The 26,715-nt window shown below is 31.2% G+C and overlaps 2 protein-coding genes and 1 long non-coding RNA gene across 3 annotated transcripts in view; 1 reads left to right on the top strand and 2 right to left on the bottom strand.

The window, feature by feature from the left end:
* Window positions 1–10,418, bottom strand: part of LOC143246497 (solute carrier family 23 member 2-like) — a 65,167-nt gene extending 54,749 nt beyond the window's left edge. The window contains exons 1-6 of the mRNA XM_076493324.1: window positions 10,211–10,418; window positions 6,872–6,925; window positions 5,676–5,768; window positions 3,710–3,867; window positions 1,962–2,112; window positions 410–591 (exon numbers count right to left, since the gene is read on the bottom strand). Coding sequence (XP_076349439.1) covers window positions 410–591; window positions 1,962–2,112; window positions 3,710–3,867; window positions 5,676–5,768; window positions 6,872–6,925; window positions 10,211–10,243 — 671 coding nt within the window. The 5' untranslated portion in view covers window positions 10,244–10,418. The remainder of the gene's footprint in view (window positions 1–409; window positions 592–1,961; window positions 2,113–3,709; window positions 3,868–5,675; window positions 5,769–6,871; window positions 6,926–10,210) is intronic.
* LOC143246503 (uncharacterized) overlaps window positions 1–26,715 on the bottom strand; it is a 272,362-nt gene that overhangs the window by 148,407 nt on the left and 97,240 nt on the right. The gene's annotated exons all lie outside the window — the stretch shown is intronic.
* On the top strand, window positions 15,330–18,474 carry LOC143247929 (solute carrier family 23 member 1-like). The gene is made up of 3 exons (XM_076496479.1): window positions 15,330–15,450; window positions 17,916–18,169; window positions 18,379–18,474. The coding sequence occupies exons 1-3, from the start codon at window positions 15,330–15,332 to the stop codon at window positions 18,472–18,474; spliced, it is 471 nt and encodes a 156-aa protein (XP_076352594.1).

Below are 26,715 nucleotides of genomic sequence, written 5' to 3'. Positions count from 1 at the left end.
GCCGTGGCGGCGTTATAATGCGACGGTCAATCCCACTTTTCGTTGGTGAAAGAGTAGCCCAAGAGTTGGCGGTGGGTGGTGATGACTAGCTGCTTTCCTCTAGTCTCACACTGCTAAATTAGGGACGGCTAGCGCAAATAGCTTTCGAGTAGCTTTGCGCGAAATTCAAAACAAAACTATCCAAGAATTTCCTATATTGCAAATTATAAAAAACAAATTAGCTTCCAAAAAGATCGACCATTTATACTTATTACTAGAATACTCTCATGATTTACTTATTACAAATTAATGTTATCACATTTCATGTTTAATGTGTTTACTAAGTCTTAAATAGACAATAACAGATAAAATAAAATTAATATACGTAAACTATCAATAAAAAAAAAGTCCATTGTAGTACAAGACTTACATAAATGATATTCCCCAGTTCTTACTAGCTGTAGAAGCTGCTTCTTCAAAGAGTGAAAGTCCTATCAACGAGATGGTAGGGACGATAACTAATGGTGTTAACCACTGAAGTATTATTCCTATTACCCCTGAAAGTCCAATAACTATTTCAAAGATTGATGCTACAATGATAGCGCCTTGTATCTAGAAAATATAAGAAAACGATATTTTAAGATCTGCAAAGATATATTATAGTTCATTTCATATAAGTAATTAGTGAAGTGTCTCTCAGGTTTATTTTAGGAATTATAATGTAAAAATGTAAAAAAATAATAATTAGACGTTCTCTCTCTCTGAAAAGGAAATCCTAATTTTATTATTTATTATTTAAGTGTTTATAACAACTTCATTTAGTAAAAAAATATCTGAAATGCATATTTAAATCTGGGTTTAAATCCGTCACAGAGACTTAAACAGGAATTTTATTTCATTATTTAATAGACTGCTTAATTATTTCGCTGATATATAAAAATATATAAAAATACAGAATGTGACGAATTTAGAGCTTTACATTTTGCTTTGTTTGTTTCGTTTGAATTTCTACCAAAGTTATGTGCACTAGCTTTCATAAATTTAATTTTGAAAGACAAGAAGGAAGGCCGATATTCATCACCACCCACTGAAAACCCTTGGGATGCTCTTTTATCTACGAATAGTGGGATTCATTGCCACATTATAATAATCCAATAGCTGAAGGAACCAGCATGTTTGTTGAAATGAGAATTCAAATCTGAATCCCTCAGATTGTGAGTCACGCTCCCTAACCACGTATCCATGCCAGGCCATTACTTATTGCATTTTAAGCGAATAAAGGAAATACTGGTATACATTTACTTTTACATTTATAACTGTTTTACTGCAGTGCATGTAACATATATTTCTAAATATATAATGCGAATAACCTGTATTGTCACTAATTTTTTAGAAGATTCTCGATCATAAGAATCAACACTGTACGACATGTAAATTTAAAATAGAAGTGATTGCCAATATTACTGCCCACCGAATTATTGATAGTTTCGCCTAATGAGTAAAGAAATGAATATAATAATATATTATTTTAGTGATAAGTTTTATTACGTTAACGCATAGCGTAAAAACCTGCAACTCTGATGAATGTAAAGTCTGTGATGCTGAACTACTTCTTATTACAACAATAATGAATTGTACTAGTTTCTTCAAATCTCCGTCATTAACACTAACATTCTTATTAACTTCCAGGTGTACTCATTCAGTAATGTCGAGAAAACCCACTTGTAAAGAAATATATATGCAAAAACGGCTCGATTGGGTTGGGAAAATATTTTACGTAGATGAGCGAATGCAAAATATTTTCTCAACCCAAACAAGCCGTTTTGGCATATATATATACTCATTCAGTAGCAGATCAGAAATAAATAATTTAGGATTTCAAGACAGTAATTATTTTTACGTTTCCGGTAATTAATAAACTCCTTATTTCTTATGTCGGATACAAAATATTTCAAAAAACCTGTTTTGATATAATTTCTCACCTCTCTCATTCGGATTTGCCAGATTTCTTGTAGCTCTTCTTCTGTAGTCGACAACACTTCTTCTTCACTAGGACACTTCCACTGAGTTGAACTCAAAATACCAAATATCGGAGCCAGAAAGACAAATGACGGACCCTGAATTATCGGAAGTCTATGTAAAAACACTGAATAAGTTTTTGCGTGTAAATACTAAATCGGTTCTGATTATAATTACACAGAGAGTTCAATCGACTGTAAACAATATCAAAACTATCTTTAACATAAGTATATTTACAGAAAAAGATTTGAAACAGGTTCAGGGTTCTATATAAAACTATATTTTTGTCTATTAACCTTTCACCAGACAGCTTGTTTCATATACACAGTTTGTAAACGTTACATCAAAAAGGTTTTCGAATTTCACCAGTTTAATCTAATTATGTCTTATCAGATGACATTGATTTTGTCAGTAACCATGTAGCGTAATTTAAAGAATGTGACGAATTTAGAGCTTTACATTTTGCTTTGTTTGTTTTGTTTGAATTTCTCTCAATGTTTTCAAAGATTCCGTGTTCAAAGCTCTCTATTCTTCTTTGTTTCTCACCATACTTCATCTAGAGTAGATGGTAGGATCTTAACGTTTCTTTAAGCAATCCAAAACGTGGAAATTCATAAACGGTACGCTCGTCTTTATATATATGTCTTCGCAACGAATATCTTTAACGCATTTTAATTTTCTATTGCACGTGGTAGTGGAAATTAAATGTTAAATAAGGTGCTTGTGTAAGCATCTGTTATATTTCATAGCATTTTTCACACCATTATTGTGTTTGTTCCTAATTAGTAACCTTCTCGTCAATACATTTTCAATAATTTTGTTTTTTATTTGGAATGAAGTTCAAAGTTACACAATAGGTTATCTGTGCTGTACGTGCCACGGGTATCGAAACTTCATTTCTAGTGGTGCGAATACATATATTTCCTGCTGTGCCACTTGGAGATTTTTGACTGAAAAAATTTAATTATTGGAAAAGACCACTGCTCCACTTTCAACATTTGAAATGTCTATTTTTGTTGTTAACTGAATTTCCAGTTAGATATTGAGCTCGACTGGCAGTCTGAGGGTCGCGGGTTCGAGTCTTCGTCACATCAAATATACTCCCCTATTCAGCTATAGGTGCGCTATAAGGTAACGGTCAATTCCACTATTCGTTGATAAAAAATAGCTCAATAATCTGCAAATGGTGGAGATGACTAGGTGCTTTCTCTTACACTTATGAAATAGGGAACCTTAGCGAAGATAGCCCTCGTGCAGCTTTGCGAGATATTCCAAATAAATAAACAAAAAACTTTATCTAGGTCATCAACTCACGAGGATATCACGATCGTATTAATTCTAGATCCTTAAACCGAAAATAGTTGAATAAACTAAACGTATAAATATCTGCATTGTAAATGTCTGTGATAAACAACGGACTTTGCCAGAGGACTGCGCATAAATGTTAAAGTAAATTTAATAAAACTTTATTGTAACATAACACATTCTGTAGCATAAAATAACTATATTTCTTTAGAAAGTATTGGCCGGATTTCTCTCATTTTCATATTTGAACATAAGTTAATAAATAGAGTTGTTGTATAATTTCGCGATTCAATACGTCAGTGTAAGTACAAAACAAGGACATCATTCCGAAAACTACAGTTTTATGATATTTCAAATGTCTCACACTTTATGCCTATAAAGTTAGACATATGACTTAGGCTCTTACCTTGTACCGAATGTTGACTGGATTAGGGACCCTAAACCTGACACAAAAAATAATGTTGATGTTATGTAGCCTCTAGCAGGGTCAGATTCTTGGATGCAGAGCTTTGGTGTGACTAAGTAAGAATATGCCACAGTCGACCCGAACATCATCAGATATTGCTATTATTACAAAACCAATAAACACCGTTTCTTATTCATATTTCAATCAAATACTACTTCATAACCGTTCTTAGCAATAAAAAAAGTGTAAGGTACTTTAATTAAACTCTAATAAAGGGAACTAAACTATTTTTACGTTGGTGTTTCAACATCATGCAACAATAAACATATTAATTTATATACATTATAATTAAAATAGCAACTGTTACGTTGGTTGTTTGCTTTATAATGTTAACTGATACAATTTAACCATCTTTCACTAGCTCATGAAATATAATAATAATCAGTTACACTGGTATGAGATATTATGTTAAGCCTATAATATTTTATAAAATTGCATTCTTAATATAGACCTTTATGGATTATTACAAACTATATGAATATATAAGAACATTATTTCAATCTCATTAACACAGTCGACCATCCTTTGATTGAATGAAACTCGTAATCTTCAACAAATACGACGAAAATAGTACAGTTGAAGATCTGTAATTATAAAACATTTGCAGTATATTCTGTGATCTTTGCTCGAATTTTCCTTATTTTCTCATTTCCACAATTGGCGTTTAAACTAAGCTTTCTTAGGGGCTTTACATACTAGATAAATAAATTCTGGTTTATTTGAAAACATCTCCACGCTAGTACAGCAGTAAGTCTTCGGATTTACAACGATACAATCAGGAGATCGATTTTCCCCTGTGCGCTCAGCAGATAGCCCGATGTGGCTTTGCTATAAGAAAACACACACCATTTGGAAAAATGTTTACGCAATTAAACAAACAAATTAACATAGACAAAACTTCATTTAATGAAACTACATGTAAAATAAATAATAAAGTATAATAATTGTACTTAGAATAGTGCACAGTGTATGCAATAGTTGAGAGAGCTCGGTGAATGACACGCTTTTATGAGTTGAAACAAAGAAACTCACATCAACAAAGAATAAGGCCCGTACTATGATAATGTTTTGTGATATTTGTATTTCATTATAAATATATCTATCGATAAATCAAAGAACTAATTATATCCTGTTATCTGACAAAGGAGAATTATTCAACGAGATACCTTCAGAAACACGAACAATTCAAAATATTGGTATATCTTCAGTTAAAGATAGATGTTTCACTAAAAAGCTATATTAAAACTCAAAGTAAAACGTTTTGTATTAAAAAAATATTTGTGTGAAGTCTGGTAACACTAAAGAGAAACAAAGAAAAGATCAATATAAGCTCTGTAGTAACGGGAAACAGTAGAATGTTTCACTTCTTTATGGTTCATAATTTTATAGTAAAGTTAAGAAGCAGAAAACTAAAATATAGAAACCGGTAGTAAGAATACAGAGGAAAGTGATTTTTCAAAATAAAGTTTGTTTAAAACTATATTTAGAAACATAAACAATGTTAATGTTGGAAAGAAGAATTGCATTAATCAAGGAAACACTAATGTTAAAGTGAAATGTTGCAGTAGAAACATCATATTTACAGCTGAGATATTCTTTTAAAGCAGTATTGGAAAAAGAAATAAACGATTCACTGAGTGAAATTCGCTATCAATAACATATGGTACTGTAAACATAATACGAAATATTTAGATAATTTGTGTTAATAAACCTCATCATCATCGTTAAACATGACGAGTATCATCAACAGGTGAGTCTTGTGAGGATGAATAAATGTAGAATTGTTTAATGAAGAATAATAATTATAACATATAATAAGATTTTATATGTGTTTAATCACTTTAAATATTATTTATTCAAGTAATACTACATAATAAGATAACTACATTAAAATTCGTATTCTCACCTGGATCCCAAGTACGAAACACAGGTACCAACGAGGAACTTCATCCACTGTGTATAAGATGTCACCCCTGTCTTTGGGCTGCACTACACACTCCTATTTATTGTAAAATAATGAATTGGATTCCTTAAAACTTAGACAATGAAGTGATTTGAAGTAACTTTAGGGTATATGTACCACTTTTACGTAAAGAAACTCATATTTCTTAAAGCTAATTTTGTGTTTCTATAACTTATTGTCAGAGATTTACTACAGTATACCAATTTAAATTTATATTTAAAATGTACACAACTTATACCGTTAAACCTGTATTGCAAAATTCCGTCTATTCACTGAATGTGTAGATGATTCTCGACTGTAAGATTCAACAATAAATGTGTGTACTTTAACATTAACGTTCTGTTCATATACTCACACCACGCCTATAAATGTAACAAACGCTTGACGTCATAAGACAGTATATGGTAATATTTTGCTTGGGTTCGTGTAATATAAACCTCGTAAACCAAAACTGTGATTAACACTAACTAATCGATAACATCAGATATCTCACCAGGAATGTTTATAGATTTTGAATATAAGAAACCATTTAACTTCAGGGGATTCACATCGGACATAACTATTTTTACCTACACATTATATATTTCTCAGCGGTGAAAAACTCGACGTGTGAAAAGCAAATAACAAAGAATTAGCTTTATGTTAAGTGAATCGTATCTGCATCAACTTGAACTATGTTCTTTTATCATGGTCTGAAAGTCTCGCTTTTATTTGCAAGTTTTGAAAATCTCTGTAGGTTAATAATTATTTGTAATACCAATTATTGTACATTTTGTTATTGATATATATTAAAATATATTTTTATTACAAAAACTATCTGTATTAATTTTCAGATAGCCCTCGTGTAGCTTTTGGCGAAATTCAAAACAAACCAAACCAAGTACTTTAACTTGAGTGTCTTTTCGTTTCGTTACGAAGAAAGCATACGATTGGCTGAAAGTTAATTCAATTATTTTTTTAATATTCTTTCTTAAACAAACAAAAAAACCAAATAAGCTATTAGAAAAACTTGTCAAATATAACTTGGAATTATTATAGTTGATAATGTCTGTTAGAGCTAAGACATTTAATCAAATTGTATAAAAACTATTCCATTTGTGTACTATTTTGTAATATCTCTACATCAATTTGTTTCTTACCTCAGGTTCATCGACTGTTATCTGGATTTCATTTTCTGCGATTATTGTTTCGTCCTACGAATGAATAGATATAATTTCAACATGTAAAACAAACTTAGAAAATTTTCATTGTCTTCTGCCAAACCTGTTATTCATTGTATTGTTCTACTTTTTAATATGTATGTACATAAACATCCCAGCATTCAAAACAAATGTTTTATCGAACTTTATGTTTTTTTTAAATGTATAATAACATTTAATAAAACCTCTACTGGCCAATAAAGTGAGAATATTTATACCGTGGCCCTTTTTTTAACAAATTCAACGCAATGTTTACAACGTACTACATTTTTTAATGTAAAATTTGATAAAATTAAAATTAACAGGTACAACACAAATACATCCCAGGCTTGTATTTCTGAAGCAGGTGTTTTAACATTTCTTTGGGAGGCATAATACTCAATTTAAATGTTTGATTATCAGCATTTTAAATGTAAATAGATACAAACTTTTGATTTGTAAGTTAATATTTAAGTATTAAAATAACCTTAACATCATACTTGTATTTTTTTCCCAATTTGTTCATAGTTTCAACTTTTAACACTTCATAACACTCCTCATTTCTAATTAACCAAATCATTTACAATACTATGCAGTAGTGCGTTATCAGTCAGTAGACTCTAAAATGACGTTAATAAAGAAAGCTAAAAGTTATAGGTTGATGCTGTTGCGACGTCAGATACAAATACACATGCCATGAAATAGGAAAATACTTACAAACTTTGTAGGTTACTAGTGTGAGATGAGAATTTCAAAAACTAGATATACATATTTGTTACTATTCATTTTGGTCTAATTTATTTTTAAAACAGACTAATTCAAATGACGCTGCAAATGTACATTTATTTTTTTTTAAATATATCTTAATCTTTTACTGAAGTTTTTATGATATTAAAATAAACAAAAAAGCAAAATAACAAAGTTTCTAACAAATGCTCTAGGGTAACATATGATGACATGTAATAAACATGATAAGGTTCTCAGTCGTATTAACAGATTGCTAAATTAATGTCAACACTACGCAAATGTAAAAGTATCTAGATTCGTAAAGCTAACTACTACATGTTGTTGATTTTCAAAATATTTAGAAAATATTGTTATCTGGGATAATATTCGGTTCTTTACTAACTTACCTTTGCTGATTTTCAAATAGAGTAACTAGAAAAATATTCAGTTTCTTGGAAAATATAAATAATCAACAAATTGCGATAAAACAGTTGAGGTATCTTTATTTTGCAAACTAATCTTATCACATCTTACGAAAACTATAAACAGAATAATAAACACTGTAAACTGTATTGTATGTCATTAAACGCCATGCCCAGAACCTGAAAGCACCAACAACTAACAACTTTGTAAAGGTGAAACTATCAAAAATTTTAATCATTGCACAAAAATTATTCAAAATTTACAGAAAAAACTACTTAAGCGTTGTTGAACACGCAATTCAAAGAACTAAATAACTTAGAGATACAAATAATGAACTTCGCCCATCAACCGACATGCTGTATTAAACCAGAGATTTAAAAAAGTAGAAAATGGAAACCAGATTCAAATAACACAAAAAGTCACCATCACACGTCCTCGAACACTGCAACTCAAATAAACACAACATAACCACAGAAAACACTCACACATTTAATAAAGAAACGAACATGAACAAACATAAAATTAAAGAAGCCTTACTTGTACAACAACTCAAGCCCAAAATAAACCAATGCAAAGGAACGCCTTTATACCAATATTTATAAATACAATCCAACATCTAAGCACGCCCTCTACATTCCTACCCTCAGTTACACAATCGCCTTAAAACATGTGGTCAGCTATCGGTCAGTTAGCTCTTCCTTTTTTTGTGAACCTGGTGATGACCGAAGAAGGTCGAAACGTTGTTCGCTCTCTAGTGCTTTCTCTATCCATACCAACCGTTTTTACATATATGTTTTTCTGTACAAGTAAGTTTTTCTCGTCTTCACAAACAAACAAACAAATTATTTATAGTCTTGTTCATAATATTTAGATGTACTACTACGCATTCATACTTTTAAATTTTCAAAACCTGTTTTTTCCGGTTCTTGAATCAACGTTCTTTACAGAGTTATAGCTCGTCATTTTTGTACTTTTTTGATTTCATCGAAATACAGGCGTAGTTTTCAGTTGACTTGCTCTCTCTCTCTGGTGTTTGGGTATATGTTTATACTCAGGAGGGTCAAGTACACCAGACCTTTTTCTCCTACCCTTACATTGTTGGAATTGACTGATGAATATGTAGTAATATTAACTTTACATTGGTGTTTTTTAATGGCCATGTCCATTTATATTTTTCTATTATTTTTTAAGTCTAGTACGTAGGTGGCTGTTTTAATTTAGCACTATTTTATTAATTATTATTATTTAAATTTGATTTTATCCAAAGATCAGATGTACAAATTTAACAGGAAGAGGTGTTGAAAGCAATATCACCCTGGATGTTGATGTGTATTATTATGAATTTATCCATGATTAACAGAGTTCATGATGTATGTTAACATTTGTGGTAGGTATTTCTCGATGTTTTTCATAACTATTTTAATGATTATGTCTGTTAGGTTGTTTTCATTATTTGGATTTGTGTATTTTGTCAATATTTCAGAAAACGTCGAAGTAATGGCATTGGTTAGTGTGTTTTCGATATTCATAGGTGTGGTTTTGTGCATGTTTTCAGTTGTTTCAGGTATGTCTTCATCACTTGTTGATGGTTATTCCTGCATGAATGATGTTTTCTTGACTACTGCAGCATATAAGTTTGTTTGTGTGTTTGTGTTTTGTGGTGTTTGAATAGTAGTTGATTTTGATTGTTCTTGGATTTTGTTTGTTTGTGGCTTGTTCACGTTTGGATTTTTAAGTTCATTTAAGTGTGCCTTAATAGATTAGTTGAATTGCTAAAATAATTTTAAGCGAGATTTGAAAGTATAATAATTATATCAAGGGTAACATTTGTGTAAATAATCCATGAATATGTTTTTCGTATATTTCAATTTTCAATTAAAACTAAACATCCAATAATACTTAACAAGATTCACATGATGTTCGTAAAATGCTATTCATTTTAAAATAACGAAAACAAAGTTTGAAATAAACATTCAAGTTATCTATAACATCTTATTAGTTCTTGCCAAGAATATACACCGAATAAAATTATATACGTAAGACTCGTTTTTTAACAGCCTTACAACGTTGTATAACACACATAGTGTAATGGTTTAATATTCGAAATAAATATGTTTGTTTGTATAAATAAATAAAACTTTATCAACGTACCTTCAATTCGGAAGCCGGATTATCCTGTTCCATGCTTACTAAATATTTTATGAAGGATTTCTGAAGTAATAAATACAGATACTGGCAGGATACGTTGACAACAACTGTCGAACTGTGTACAAAAGTTTCCACCAATCTTCACGCAGTTGTTTACTGAATAAAGTGTACTACGTGTGTTTCATATGCTACGTTCGTGTATCGCTACGAGGTAGGAGGAGCTATAAAAACGTAATATCATCAGATGTGACAAAATTTAAATTTCGTTTAACCTAGAAACAAATGTATCTTGTGGTGATAATTAAAGAGTGTATTTTTTATTGATTTATTTTTATATATTTATTTTAATAACGATGGTTGTTTTAGTTAAATATATTTGAAAATGTATTTAACTTGTATTGTTAAATTACGTCTCTTTTCTAAGTCTTGAAAAGATTCTCGACTGTAAGAATAAACAATGCATTGTAAATACTAGTGACTGCCAGTATCGTTGCCAACTGGAATAAATATCTCTGAACATTTAACGTCATGTGAATCTTGTTTAGTAATATGAATTGTTTAGCATTAATTAAACATTCAAATAAAGGATAAAAATCTTCAACGATTATTTACACAAGTATTTCCTTTGATATAATTATTATACTTTCAAATATTTTTGAATTTCGCGCAAAGTTGCACGAGAGCGATCTGTGCTAGCCATCCCTAATTTAGTAGTGTAACACGAGAGAAAGGCAGTTTGTCATCATCACCGCCCACCGCCAACTCTTGGCAACTCTTTACCAACAAATAATGAAATTAACATAATCAAATTATGTAAATAGTAGTAGATGGATAAACGTTATATCATTAGAAGTGACGAAACTCTTTCTCTCAGAATGGAAATTTTAAACCTAAAATAGATTTAGTTTTTGATGAGCGTAAAAAATTGTATTTTTACTTATTTACTGTTATATATTTATTTTCAAATTTACCTTTGTTGTAGTTAAACATATTTTTGAAAATGCACGTAACTTATACCATAAAATGTGTATTTCGAAATGTCCGCCTTTTCTCCAAATCTGTAAAAGATTCTTGAGTGTAAGAATCATCGATGTACTGTGTGCGAATTTAATGTTCTCGTCACTACCAGTATCGTTGGCAAATGTTCCTTTGAGAATATCTTCCGTAGTTTATAAATCCTCACGTTTAAAACAATTGGAAATTGTTGGTTTAATAAAGCTAGTATACTATGAACCTCAAAAGGTATGAGTGTGATAAACGCTTATCAATAGGGACCTTGCAGATATTTGAGCATGAACATTTATAAAATTCGGACATCGCAAACAGTCTAACTTTATTGAATTAACTTTGGACGTTAGTATTTCTACGAGGACATTTTATAACTTCGGCTGTTAATAAATCACGTGAAAGCAGCCAAGAACAGAGAGCTAGCTTCTACCCGTTTATTTAGTGTACTGATATGACTCGAAATTAATTCGTTCATCATAAACCATCGATAAAATATTTAGTTTCAGACTAGAGCGGAGAGTCTTTATTCTTTGCAACTTGGTAAAATATTATATATAAATTATCATTTCTAATTAATATTTGTAATAACTGATATTATGAATTGTGTTATTGTTTGTATATTGAAGTATGTATGTGTCGTTTACTCTTCCTGTAAAATATCATAAATTTGACATATATCTACATTTAATTAATACTTAAAATTTAATTACAATTTGACATGGGTTCTACATGTATGCTCCCTCGTGGTTCAGCGGCATGTTTGCGGACTTACAACGCTAAAAACCGTGTTTCAATACCCGTGGTAGACAGAGCACAAAGAGACCAACAACAACTGTATATATGAAATCGTAATACTTAAAATAATAAATCAGATACTCATTCGAGATAAATGATAATGCATAACTCAAAATATTCCATTTACACGCGCTCAATTCGAAATATCTAATTAAACAAAGTAAGAAACATGACAGACAAATGTGCAGTCTACTGTGTTTTTTATCATCATAATTAGTTTTATTAGTTTTGTTGTTACTGTTAAAATTGTAGATTTAAAATTTAATATTGCCTATAAAAGTAGGATTTTGGATACTTTTTTCTGCTTAACATTACCTTACCTAGACGATAACAAACACTTTAGGTAGTGTAGCAGAACTGGAATCAGTGTAGAGCAGCTTAGAAAATAAGGTCAGAAACACACACACACACGTAAACAAAATAACGAAAATAACTACAGAGTTGTACTATACCAAAGATGATTCCATGTGCTGATTTTACTACCTTGTAATTCCCAATAGAAATGTTAATATATAACATTGTCCTTCTCTGAAGTTATTCAAGGTATGTATGTGGTAGTTACAGAAACGCATTCCACACAATGGGATCTTTGGTGTGATAGAACAGCGATTATTAAAGTGTACTATTTGATTAATGGAAAATACCTCAAAAGTTGGTTGTGAGTTCTGCCATCTACTTATATGTTAGTTAAAAAGTAGTGATGTGGCTAGCATAGATGGTAATTCTGTAGAAATACAAGAAACTTGAAAAATAAATTGCAGCGACATCTAGTGATTAATAATCGATCATTGCATTAAGTATTGACTATTTCCTGTTGCTATTTTTTGTAGAACATTTGATGTATTAAATTATGATTACAGTTTGTGAATTCTCCTTCCTTTACGTTATTAACAATAACATGATATTTATATTTAAACAGAAAACACTTAATTTCAGAAATAACAAGTTTCAAACTTTTTATAATTTCTATTAATACGGTAAAGATGGTTGAAGCCTGAAAGTGTTTCAAACACTAAATCTTCCATCAACGACATGACCTTCTACCGAAGATAAACAGTCTAAAATATTTTATGTTTCCAAAACTTCAGATTATTCAATGAATTACATTTAAAATTGTTTATCTTGGTATATTTCTTAAGCTGCTCCTTTACCAACGCATAGTGGGATTGATTACAAATTATAACGCCCCTACGGCTAAAAGAGCGAGCCTGTTTGGTGTGACGGAGAGTCTAACCCGGGACCCTCAGATCACGTGTCGAGACCCTTAACCAGCTGGTCATGTCGTGCTGTTTTGAAAAATAAATAAATTCTAAGTACAACTTCTTCTTAGTGATAAATTTATTTGCTGAGATCATGCGTTTATGTTGTTTCTTTCTTTGTCTTACATATGATATCATGTTTTCGCATTAATTAGGTATCTCAAAGATACAGTTTATATATGAATGTTTATTCCCTCTAATATTGTTAATTTCTTAACTTAGGGATAACGTTGCCAACTCATGTAGCTTTCTAAAGAGTTTCTACAAAGGAATCATCATATTTAGTAATTAATCACAAAGTTCAAATTAAAGTTTTTCTGGGAGTAAACATGGTTAGATTATAAAATTATTTTTTCAATTTCGCGGGCTACTCGAGGGCTATTTGCGCTAGCCGTCCCTAAATTTGTAGTGTGAAACTAGAGGGAAGGCAGCTAGTCATTACTACCCACCGCCAACTCTTGAGATACTCTTTTAGTAAAAAATAGTGGGATTGACCATAACAATTTATCGCCCCACGGCTGAAAGGGTTGAGCATGTTTGGCGCGACGGGGATGCGAACCCGCGACCATCAGATTACGACTCGCATGCCTTAACCCACCTGGCCATGTCGGGCCAGTTTATAAAATAAACGTGTCAACTACCTCATTTGTTTTGTCTTGTTTCGTTTGAGTGATTTATATTTTCCAAGAAACTAAATATCCTTTGGGATATATATTATTAAAAAAAGAAAATAGCGAATGTAAATTATTAGGAAACTGAAAAGTATTTTGTATATCAATAGTTTATACTTGTATTAAAAATAACACAGAACAGTTAACTTTGAGAATTTACATACTTTTTTTTGCCATAACGTTAGAATTATTGTATTCAGAAGTCTATTAATATTGATGAAACGAAAACCCTATAACCCGAACGTTTTAGAATGGTGGACCTTCTTTCTTCATGGGCGAATTGAAAAAAGAAAGGTCCACCTTTTAAAATCTCTTGTGTTAAAGAGTTTCTATTTCACTGTTATCAAAAGTTCTTGAACATAATGTGATCATATGTCACTCCAGGGCATTTGTTTGGTAGTTTGTTATATTCTTTTTCTTTGTTTTAATATCAGAAAACATTCAAGAAAAGTAAAAGGTGTATTTTAAAAATTTGATGTAATTTCGTAGCATCCTCGGAATTGATCTCTGTGAAAAGAAAATTATTTTTATTTCTTGCTCTGGAAGTTGTTATGAAATGTTGTATTGTAACTTAAGAGTTTAACGGTTTAGAAATACAAGCGTACAATATTTTTCTGTTGTGATATTTCATTTCAACTTCATCACAAATTTTACCGAAAATTGGTGCTTCCTTAATTAAATATCCAGGCCCGGAATGACCACTTGATTAAGATACTCGTCTCGTAATGTTGAAATTCTCGTCACACCAATCATGCTCGCCATTTTAGCTATGGGGAGGTTATAATGTGACGGTTAATTTCATAATTCGTTGGTAAAAGAGTAGCCCAAAGGTTGTCGATGAGTGGTGATGACTAGCTAACTTCCCCCTGGTCTTACATATAGCCCTCGTGTATCTTTGCGCAAAATTCAAATACAAACTACTTAAATATATATTTCTTATTAAACAATTACGTTGAATTCCGTTTCTTAATAGGCGAAACAGTATCCAGCTACTCTCCTTATGGTAATTTCCTGTGCGACTTTAATGCCTAGTGTGAGTCTTTTAAACTGTTCAATGCACTTTAATTGGCCGGAGTGAAATTTGAGGATATAATAATCACCCCATCATTTTACCCAGAAATTCGTTCACTTACGAAATCGGATGAGCTAATTCTAATCAGATATTTTGGATGTGTCTTACTTTGAATAGAGAGATATTTATATTTGAACAAATCTTTAAAAGACAAAGAGATAAGTGGGAACGAGGGTAAGCAGACAACAGATAACTGTACAATGGTGCAATTGTTTAAAATAGGTTAGTCCTACAATAAATAAACTGGAGAAAATACACGTATATGGTTAAGGATATTTTGATACTTAAAAAATTAACCTAAAAATTTCATGTCTGAAATGGTTATTGAACTCACAGGTGTTATTGGAATAATGCTTCCGTGGTTAACACCTTTAGTTATCGTCCCTACCATCGCGTTGATAGGACTTTCACTCTTTGAAGAAGCAGCTTCTACAGCTAGTAAGAACTGAGGAATAGCAATTATGTAAGTCTTGTTGTATAATAGTCTTTTTTTCTTATTGATAGTTTACGTGTTTTTTATTTTATTTGATCTGTATTGTTTATTTAAGACTTAGCAAACAAATGAAACATGAAGTGTTCTAAAACTAAAATTAAATAAATAAATCATGAGATTATTCTGGAAATAAGTAAAAAGGGTCTTTTTGGAGGTTAATTTATTTTGGAAGATAAGTAGAAAACGTTTTTCTCGAACTTAATCTGTTTACGTTGCTGAATGAAGTGTCTGATACATTTCTATTAAGGTTTTTAAAAAATATCTACAATAATTATTTGATCCATGCGATCACTTTCATTATTCCCTTCAAATCGGCCTGGCATGGCCAAGCGCGTAAGGCATGCGACTCGTAATCCGACGGTCGCGGGTTCGCGCCCGCGTCGCGCTAAACATGCTCGCCCTCCCAGCCGTGGGGCGTATAATGTGATGGTCAATCCCACTATTCGTTGGTAAAAGAGTAGCCCAAGAGTTGGCGGTGGGTGGTGATGACTAGCTGCCTTCCCTCTAGTCTTACACTGCTAAATTAGGGACGGTTAGCACAGATAGCCCTCGAGTAGCTTTGTGCGAAATTCCAAAAACAAACAAACCCTTCAAATCACTTACAAAATGGTTTACGTGATATTTATGAGATTGTTGCTGTCAATAATGTAATTTATTTATCTTATTAATTGTGGAAACTTATTTGGAATAAATTTCATACTTCTTCGACATTCAATGATTTGATTTGTTTGTATAAACAGAAACGTTTGAGAAAAGTGTTAATATGGTTCATCCTGTTTTAGTTTTGATGTTTAATAGAACCAACATTAATACACAACTGATGATGTAGAGTACGTCAGAGAAGTACCAAGATATGCAGTAGTTACACGACTTTCTTATATTACCTAAGAAATATCGTAGTTCTGTCATCACTAGAAAACTTCTAAATTTTCTCTGAAAGCGACTTATGTACAATCAAGTAAAATACGATTTTGAGGAAATACAGCGAAAGAAATTTACTGCCCAATGTTATAAATAATCATACAGTCGCCCTTCACGTAACACTGTAAACAGGTTAACCTTGAGAATACTAAATGCTAAAATCAAATTTCTGTTAATTATCACCCTTTAAAACACATGTAAAATCCTTGTAAAAGATTTTCTCAGTTCAGTATTTAGTGTTCTTACAACACAGTATTAAGATAGCTGTATCTTTTGTTTGTTTTCAGAACAATTTTCCTTCTTGTGCTATTTTCCCAATACCTTGGAAATATTAATATTCCTGGTTGTAGCTACAGTAGAGAAAGCGGATAGAAGTTCAAACAAATTCCGTTTTTCAAGCTTTTTCCAGTGAGTAAAGACTTAAACCACAGTTCAAGTACATTTCGCGTTTAAATAAATACACACCAAAGATTAATGTTAAAAACATTATCGAAATAATTGAGTGTTAGTGAGAAATTTTTGCTGTAGGATAAGAAAAAAAACTTAAAATGAATTTAAATATGACCAACTGTTACTTTAGTAGTAATGAGATAAAACAAAGTGAAACTTCAACGAAATTATTATGAAACAAGTACTACCAAGTAATGATATAAATATTTCTGTTTAATGTACGAAATAAATATCACAGCAACAATTCAAAATGAATAACTTTAATTTTGTTTTATTTTTAGGTATCACGCATTTGTATTATTACAACTGTAATGTTTAAATTATTTTTACTAGTTAACCGAAGAGGTAATGTCCACCTCACACTAACTGTTAACTTTTTGCTTTGTAATATATTCAGTAAGCATTATTACTGCGCGAAGGACTAAACCAAATTCAGCTACATCACACTCACAGCAAATATACAAATGCTTTTAGGTTTATCTGCAACATTAATAACAAAAGTGAAAAAGAACAAATATATAATAATTAGAAAATTCATTTGAATATTGAATAACAAATAACTGTAAGCCTACTTCCAGGTGTTATTCAGCATAGTTACTGCGTGGGTTATTTGCTTCATACTAACTGCTGCAGGAGCTTTGAGATCAACCAACCCAGCCAGAACTGATCTTCATGTACAGACGATGTACTCCAGTTCCTGGTTTAGGTTTCCTTATCCAGAAAAGGAGTTATAAAAATATACATTAAAATCTAGATTTTTTTATTTACGTTATGAATTTATGAATTTATCTTTTGATCAGTTATTTTTTATACAACTTTGTTATCCGTTCAGTTATAGTAAAACTAATTTGTTTATATCTTTTATAAATATATATTATGTTGAAATAAAAATTATAGTGATAAAAAGTAATAGTGTGAAAGATATAGAAGAGTTTTAAGATCTACTATACATTGTTTTGTTAAATCTGTCGATACGTATTTTAAAAACGTTGCGTTTGAAAAAAAAAAAGACAATTACATTTTGATTTTGGTTTTTCAGGACAGTGGGCTTTACCAACGGTCAGAATCGGTGCTGTTTTGGGTATGTTTGCAGGGACATTAGCATCGGTATTGGAATCAGTAGGAGATTACTACGCATGCGCACGACTAGCTTGTGCACCTACTCCTCTACCTAGCGCTATAAATTGTGGAATATTTGCAGAAGGAATTTCCTGTATCATCTCCGGAATTTGGGGGTCTGGAGGTGAAATGACTTCTTACAGTCAAAACATTGGAGGAATCGGAATAACAAAAGTATAATCAAGGGTTCCCTTATAAAATAGCTAAATACCATTTGTATTTCGTTTTTTCATAATATTATGAACTACTTAAATTTATTATCTTATGATACATAACTGTTAATATTTTAGAAATTTAAACTTGTGTAAATATTGTAACCGCTGATATTGCAAAAACTTGAAACTCACTTCACTTTTTCATTTGCTTGGTTTCTACACCAATAGGTGGCTAGTCGACGAGTTATTCAGTATAGCGCTGTTACCATGATGAATTTTGCAGTTCTGGGGAAGTTTGGAGCCTTTTTTAAACACTATTCCTGAGTCCATTATTGGAAAAATCATATGTGTTATGCTTGCAATGGTAACAGGAGCTGGATTATGGAATGTCCAATTTATCGACCTTCATTCATCAAGAAATATTTTTATCCTTGGATTATCTTAATCTATGGGGATCACCATTCCAAAGTGGTTTAATGGCCACCCAGGTACTATTGATATAGGTACGTACACTTATCAGAATGATTGAAGTTTGAGGAAGGTAATTTTCTGAAAGTTTCAAAACAGTTTCTGAATCACCTGTCAAATAATACAGACGGTTCAATGCTCCACAAGTTAGAAAACATGCAAAGTACCAAAAGTGTTACAATATTTCACAGCGGTTTGTCTCACACAAAATGGAAGATTCTTATAACATTAAAAGATGGTTGAGACTTATCTAGTTAATAATGAACCAGATCATCAGTTTTTAAAACGTTCTTTATATTACAATGGGTTAGTAAACCTTAATGTATCTTGTTATTAAATTATTTATTTTGTTCTATTTAGGGAATGACGTAGCAAACCAACTCATAACAGTTATTTTGAGCACCAGTGTATTTGTTGGTCGACTCATTTCGCTTGTGTTGGACAATTCCATACCAGGTAAGAGATAATTCTTTCGAGACATCGTGAATAAACCAAATACATTGCGATGTGATACGTAACTCCTTCAAAGTATATTGTTATGTTTTGTGTTTTTTTTGCTTCTCAACCTAAAAATATCGAGTTACTTTTATACACTATTGTAGCTGTACAAAACATTACAATTTTTTTTCTACATAATATTCAAAACAAAAAAAAACTTGCACTACTTACATGAAATTTAGGATAATTCATTTACCTATTTCTATTTTAACCTAGTAATTTCAGATTACTGTCTTTGGGCTGTTTAAATCAAGTTATGATGTAATGGTGTTGTATTTATTATGATAATTTACAAAGTGGTAATTTTTATACCTCAATTAAAATGTGCTTTTAAAACAAAAATTTAATTATCATAATATTTCAAATTATAATTACTCTTTCAAAAGACCCCTGGTGACAATGTGGTATGTCTGCGGATTCACACTGTTTTAACCTGGTTTCGGTAATCGTGGTATAGCTTGGTGCTTAATTCTATAGGAAAAAAGTAGACAAACTAGATAAACTTAGGAGTATTTGAATGACTTTTAATATTACAATAACAACGACCAAAATGGCCATAAACATAAAATGTCTCGGAAATATTTCAATAAAATATAAAGAATAAACAACAGCTACGAATCCACAACGATAAAATATACATAAACATTTGTCTGGTCGTTTCTTTCTGCAGCTATTGCTAATCACTAAGGTACGCAATGGGTCATTTATGCTATAATTTTATGGGTATCATACCACCATATTTAGTGTCTCAGATTTATGTACAAGCACCTGAGGGACTTTATATAAATATATGTTTACATGGCGAAAAACATGAAACAACTTCTTACATTCGTAAAGACCTTGAGAAGACATCAACAAAATGTTGATTCTTAGTCAGACCTCATGATAGGAATAATTTGAAGTAAAATACATACCAAAACTGAATGAAGGTTCTATTGTATCCTGTGTTAATGGTCCAGAATAGCAATGAAATCCTTACTAGTAGAACACAAATCTGAACATCACAAGACGATAACGAAAATAAAAGGATAAGTTATAACTGATCCCTTCACATGTGATACTATGTGTTTTACTTTACCACTTCTATTCATCCTCGGTCTACCAAATATTCATTTTATTTTACATAAAGTAAAACCTAAAAGTCCCAGAAACTCAATTATCAGTCTGATGGTCTATAGTGATAAAAACAGGTTTCATTATGTGTAGTAAATATAGCGTACAACCTTGTACATGACAACAAACAAAATTAAAACTTAACATCTTTCACATAAGAAACTTATTTTCCTTCATATTTCTGTTTTTCATATATTTTATCATTTACATATTATACACAGGTGTAGAATAAAAAGTCTGATTCGTTTATTGTTTGTTACCAAATGCCAAATCTATACAACTATCTATCTATCCTGTGTATAACATTCACAACCTACACAGGAGAAAATATTATGTATTTTAACAATAAATGTGATATTAGATATAAATCAGTAAACAAGTTATCAAGTCGATCAATTAAAACAATAACACTTTTAAATTACTCTCAAAGCTAAAGATGTATAATAAGAATTTATGAATTTCAGAAATAGACGAAGAAAAGGACTTATGAAATGGAGAGAGCAAGGCCTTGAACATAATGGGTCTGAAGGCGATCAGTGGACACTGTCGTCACCTTCAACCTATGACCTTTCGTTTGGCATGAATGTAATTAAAAGATATAAAATTTTTAAGTACATTCCTATCAGTCCAACATATGATCAGAATATTTTCTATGGTAATGTAAGATCATTACTTAAAAAATTAAACCTCAAAAGGATAATAATCGTAACATCGACTGATTGTCGAAAGTACAAAAAAGTTATTATCCTTTTATAACATGAACAGTTGAAAGTAAAAACATGCTGTGATCGTCTCTTCACTTACAAAATTTGAGGAAATGTCACTATAAGTGTATATTAGTTTGAAAATCTTCCATAATTTGATATGTTGTTCGAAGACAAGACTCAAAGAAAACGCAATAATTACTTGGTAACTTCTACTGAATAGACACGACTTTCATTTTACATGCATTAGTTTGATTAACAATTATTTTTATAATATTTAAACAGTTATACTATGTTATAAAATTATACCAAAAGCAAAGAGAAAACACATAATTCACAGCATTCCATATATACCTAATACTGTCTTCTATAAAACCTTTAGAAGGTTTAATTAACTGTTACCAGTTTCACTACATCTGTAACGAAATGTAATGAATGATTTCTTGCTTCAAAGACAAACTTTATACCTATTATGATTCCTTGACTTTGTGATCGTTGTTAGTATAATCCCGAATTACAGCAAGCTTTTGAACTAATAACTCGCTAAAAGTCATTGGCTTAATACTTGAAAATTGGAACAATACTTTAAAAAAATTATAATTAAAGAATTTTTGCTTTATAAAATTGTTTTAAATGTAGCGTACAATGAATATTTGAATAATTTTAAATATAGACTGATCTGTAATTCAATGAAAGTAATTTGATCACTAAGAAATATATAAATCTTATAAATAAAAATTACTAAACGTTCCAAAACTTTTTATTTCTGTATAGGAAGATCATCATCAATGCGTTATTCATTAAATGCAAAGCTTTTGTTAATGTAACGTGTCCGATTCTTACTGTAGACATTGAGAATAGAATTAATTACACTGAAAAACTAAAGGTACCTGACACGTCACTGATACTTTAGTTAATAACAACAAAATTGTCGATCGAAGAATGAAATTAGATTATAAAACGTGATGCAATATTCAAACATCTTACCATTTAAACAACAAAACTTATAAAACGGTTAAATATACACGTTAATTTTGTACCAATTTTTACCAAACAATAAAACACCAGCAGTCTTCTATTGTTTATACTTACTATTGAAAGATTGAAGAAGACGAAATGTAGGTGTTACAATCAGGCTAGATTGGCCATGTGCTCGACACACAATCTGAGGGTCGAGAGTTCGAATCCCACTCACACCACACATGCTCGTTCTTTCACCCATGAAGGGTGATATAATGTTGCGGTCAGTCTCACTATTCGTTGGTGAAAGAGCAGCCCATGAATTGGCGGTGGGTGGTCATGACTGTCTGCATTTCCCCTAGTCTTACACTGCTAAATTAGGGACGACTAGCAAAGATTGACCTCGTGTTGCTTTGCGTAATATTCAAAACTTTGAGATAGTTTCGTCACTACCGATGATATTACATTTTTCTAGTTTCTCCGTTTTAGTTTTATTTTTAAAATGTAATGCATGAAACATACACATCGAGCTCTCAGTATAAGTAGTTCAGTGACGTCTGGTAAGAGCTGCTAATACTGGTAGAAAGTATAATAGTATTATATTGGTATAGAAAGTATACAGTTCTGTAGCTGTTTTCTACATGTACCATCCAGAGCTATGTCTGTTACTTTTGAAATTGTTCATAAAATATTTCGTCATCATGGAGTTCAAAATTTAGGTTACATTAGAAAGTTGTATTTATTTATACGAAAATACTTTCCTATTAAACAATTTCACTATTACTCCCATGAATAAATGAAATCATTAAAATAATATGAATGCTTATTTCAACTTTTGTTTTTCGTAATTTGACAAGAGCACACCAACATTCTTCCAACGTTACGTAAATCTTGTTAAGTAATAATAATAATATAATACAATAATATAAAATATTACATATGTGTATAATAAATATATAAGGTAAAGAAATAATAATATATAATTAAAACGCTAAAATATAATTAAAATAAACAATCCACATTAATAAAAAATACAGTAATGTGCAAAAATATTAAGATAAAACAATATTTTCTCCTTCCTTCCGTTTTATAAGGCCAATTCTTTCATACCATTAGAGAATCTAAATTTCAACATGATGATAAAGTTTCACAGGTTGCTGTTGATATTTGAATGTTCCAGGTTGAGAGAACTTATCATTATTTAGAATTCCCATACACTTGTACCAAGGGCATGTCATAAAGTTTCTGTTTGAATTAACATGCTGTTCAGTTCAGGTCTGAAATAACTGTCTTAAGTATATAGAAAGAAGCGGAGAAGTAGCTAGCATAGGGTACCAATATATTTTAGAAGAAATCAATGTAACACCAGTCTACATATAAACCTTCACAGAAACAAAGTTTAACATTATACATACTAAGTTTTGATGTGGTGCCATGAACCTGCGCAGGGTCACTGAAACTCTTCTGTTTAAAGTGTAACTAAAACAAAAATTAAGAGTAACAAATATGTTCATTTATCAATTTTCAAATTCATACATCATGCTCTGTTGTAACCTACAGAGTGTATAATTCTTTTCATGATTCGTGGCATGCGCACATCTTACTCACGCCAAGAAATAACAAATTACAACTTTAAATGCCCCTTACTTAAAGTAATTTCAGTGTCTATTGACTTATTGAAAAACAATACAATACAGTGGAGTAATACGAGTGATAAAACAGGGGATCCATCCAAGTGGTCTTCGGCTCCTTTCACAGGAATAATATGATTTGAATTGCACTTTAACACATGTTTTGGTAACTTTACCGATTCGCCTAGTTTAACTTACAATCTAACGATTATTGGTTCAATTACATTTTATCAAATATGCTCGCCATTTCAGTGGGAGAGGCGTTAGAACGTCACGGTCAATCTCACTATCCGGGGGGCCCCAATAATACAACGATAAGTCCACGGATTTACAACGCTGCAATCAAAGGCTCGATTCCACTGCAGTGGACACAACAAACAGCCCAATGTGGTTTTGATATAAAAACACAAACACACTCTATTTACACCCAAGTGGAACAATGGAATGTCTAAGAACTCACACTGCAAAAAACCAATTTTCGATAATCGTGGTGGGCAGAGCACAGATAACCCATTGTGTAACTTTGTGCTATAATCTAAACAAACAAACACTATCCGGAACTAAAAAGAGTAGCCCGAGAGTTGGCGGTGAGTGGTGTTGACTATCTGCCTTTCCTCTAGCCTATCATTGCCACATTAGGAAATTCAAGCAAACCCTTCTAGCACAGCAGCATATCTAGGGATTTACAACGCTAAAATCAGGGGTTCGAATCTCCTCAATGGACTCAGAAGATAGTCCGATGTGACTTTGCTATAAGAAAACACATACATTCAAAGCAAACCATTTGTTTCTAAGTCTCGTATATGCGTATTTTGAAAGAAATGTTTTTCTTATATAATGTTATTTTTAATTTACAAAAGCATATCACTGAACATATAAACATTTGTGTCGATAAAAATTAATCATTCTGATGTGAAACAAGTTTCCGTTTCTTACTCGATCTCGCTAGTGTTCCCAGAGTGTGCAACAATGATCCATGGTTCACGTCTCGCTTTCGTAAAAACGCGCAACTAAATTTGTGACAATCTATGCATTAAAGGAGTAACAATCAAACTCCTTTTTTTACTGAGACACGTATCATACAAGGGTAGGAAATGGATAATATTACTATTATCTTTTCCTATAATTCACTTATTCAAAACAAGCAAAATGGTAGAGGTTATAGTAATTTTCATTCTGTACATAGAGGTTATAATAGTTTTCAGTTTGGAGATAGAGGTTACCCTAATTTTAAGTCTTTAGAATATTGTCGAATAATCTTAAAAATAAACATTTGTAAAGTATTTTAACGAACTAATATAAGTGCATTTTTTTCGTGAGGTTCGTTTTAAAGTGACGGTCATTCCCACTATTTTGTGGTAAAGGAGTATCCCAAGAGATGACAGTGAGTGGATAATGATAACTAACTGCCAGCTCTTACACTGGTAAATTAGGTTTTAATTTTGGTTTGTTTTGAATTTCAAGCAAAGCTACACGAGAGCTATTTGCGTTAACCGTTACATTAAGCAATGTAAAACTAGAGGGAAGACAATTAATCATCACCAACACTAACTGTTGGGCTACTATTTTACTCACAAATAATAAGATTGGTCGTCATATTATAACGCCCCCACGGTTGATAGGGCGAGGATGTTTGGTATGACGATGATTCAAGCCCGTGACTCCAGATTACGACTTGAGTGCCTTAACCACGTGGCCATGCCGGGTTATAAAATTAGGGACGGGTAGCTCAAATGACCCTTGTGTAGCTTTGTGGAAAATTCAAAACAAACAAATAAAACTCTCAGCCATTGAGTCAAAATAATTGGTAAAAATTCAATATACTTTTATATCTTGTATTTTGGGTAAAATCACATTGATAAGTACAGTGGAATGGGCGACATTTGCCTGAAGTAGAAAAAGAACATAATTTTAGAATACGACGTCTTCTTCAACAGGCAGTTACTGCCAATTCCAATGTACACATCACAAATATTCTGCCAAAAGAATCTTTTAAAGGAGATATAAACATACACCTTAATTAACGAAAATTTTTCATTTAAATGCTTCGAGTGTACGCTTTATTTCGGGCTTAATCGTAATTCTAGTGATTATTGGGGGGAAGAATTTATTTACAGGAAATAAATAAGACGCTCTATCTAGTAATGAACAGGTGATTAATTATGAAAAGACATAATATGGATAACTGTTGTTACTTCACTTATAATAATATTATATAAAAACGTAGAAAACATAAAACAACAAAACATAGTTAGTGTGTCAAAAGTTTGCATACAAATTACATCAAACTACTTAAATAAAGTTTACAATAGAGAACATTTGATATTTTGTTCTTCTTATGAATGTATCTCATTAGTGATGAAGATTTTAACCTTGTAGTAAACGTTTCAGGTTATTGAAGAATATAGTTATGATTACCAACTTAACAGGATATTCTATCATTTAAAGTTTATCGTAAAAAATACATATATTGATATAATAGCGATTTAAATTGAGCAAAATGCACTATACTTCATAAGAAGTTAGTGAAAGAGCAGGAGATTCTGATAAATTAAAAATTTATCTGATGCGAGCTAAGGTTGTTCAACATTGGAGTCCATAGTAAGTCAAGTTGTAATTATTAGTTGATACGTTTCTTATAAAAATCACAAAGAATTAAATAAAACTGTAAATAAAAGATTGAGTTCCAGACCAGGTGTAAGACTCCGTACTGTTTACAAGTTTGTAAAGGTTTTGTACAAAAATCATTATTTAGAATAACAGTTATTATAAATTGTATTGTTGTTTGTATATTAAAATATATTTGTGTAAAGAAAGAAAATTGTGTGAACCCATCTTGTTGGTAAATATTACAAATTTGATGCATAATTACATTCAACTAACTTCTGAATTAAAATTAAAATTTCTATAAATCGTTGACTCATCCGTGATAAATTATAATACGCAACGTGTTTTCAGCATACTGTGACATCATCATCATTCCGTTTAACGAATATTTTATTTATTCGCTTCTGGCTGCAACACGACTTAATTTAAAATTTCTGATATCAAAACATTTTTGTAAAGTCATCGTATAGCAGTTTCTTGTGAGTACTCACAAGTGTAGCATAATATGTGACAGAAGAAAGCCTGTGTAGTGACAGATGTGTCAAAGAAAGCACCAGCCTTTTTTCGTTAAGGTAGAGTTAGAG

Source organism: Tachypleus tridentatus, chromosome 3, assembly GCF_004210375.1.
Source record: "Tachypleus tridentatus isolate NWPU-2018 chromosome 3, ASM421037v1, whole genome shotgun sequence".
In the NCBI taxonomy this organism is placed as follows: Eukaryota; Metazoa; Arthropoda; class Merostomata; order Xiphosura; family Limulidae; genus Tachypleus; species Tachypleus tridentatus.
This window is presented reverse-complemented; position numbering and strand designations above follow the sequence as displayed.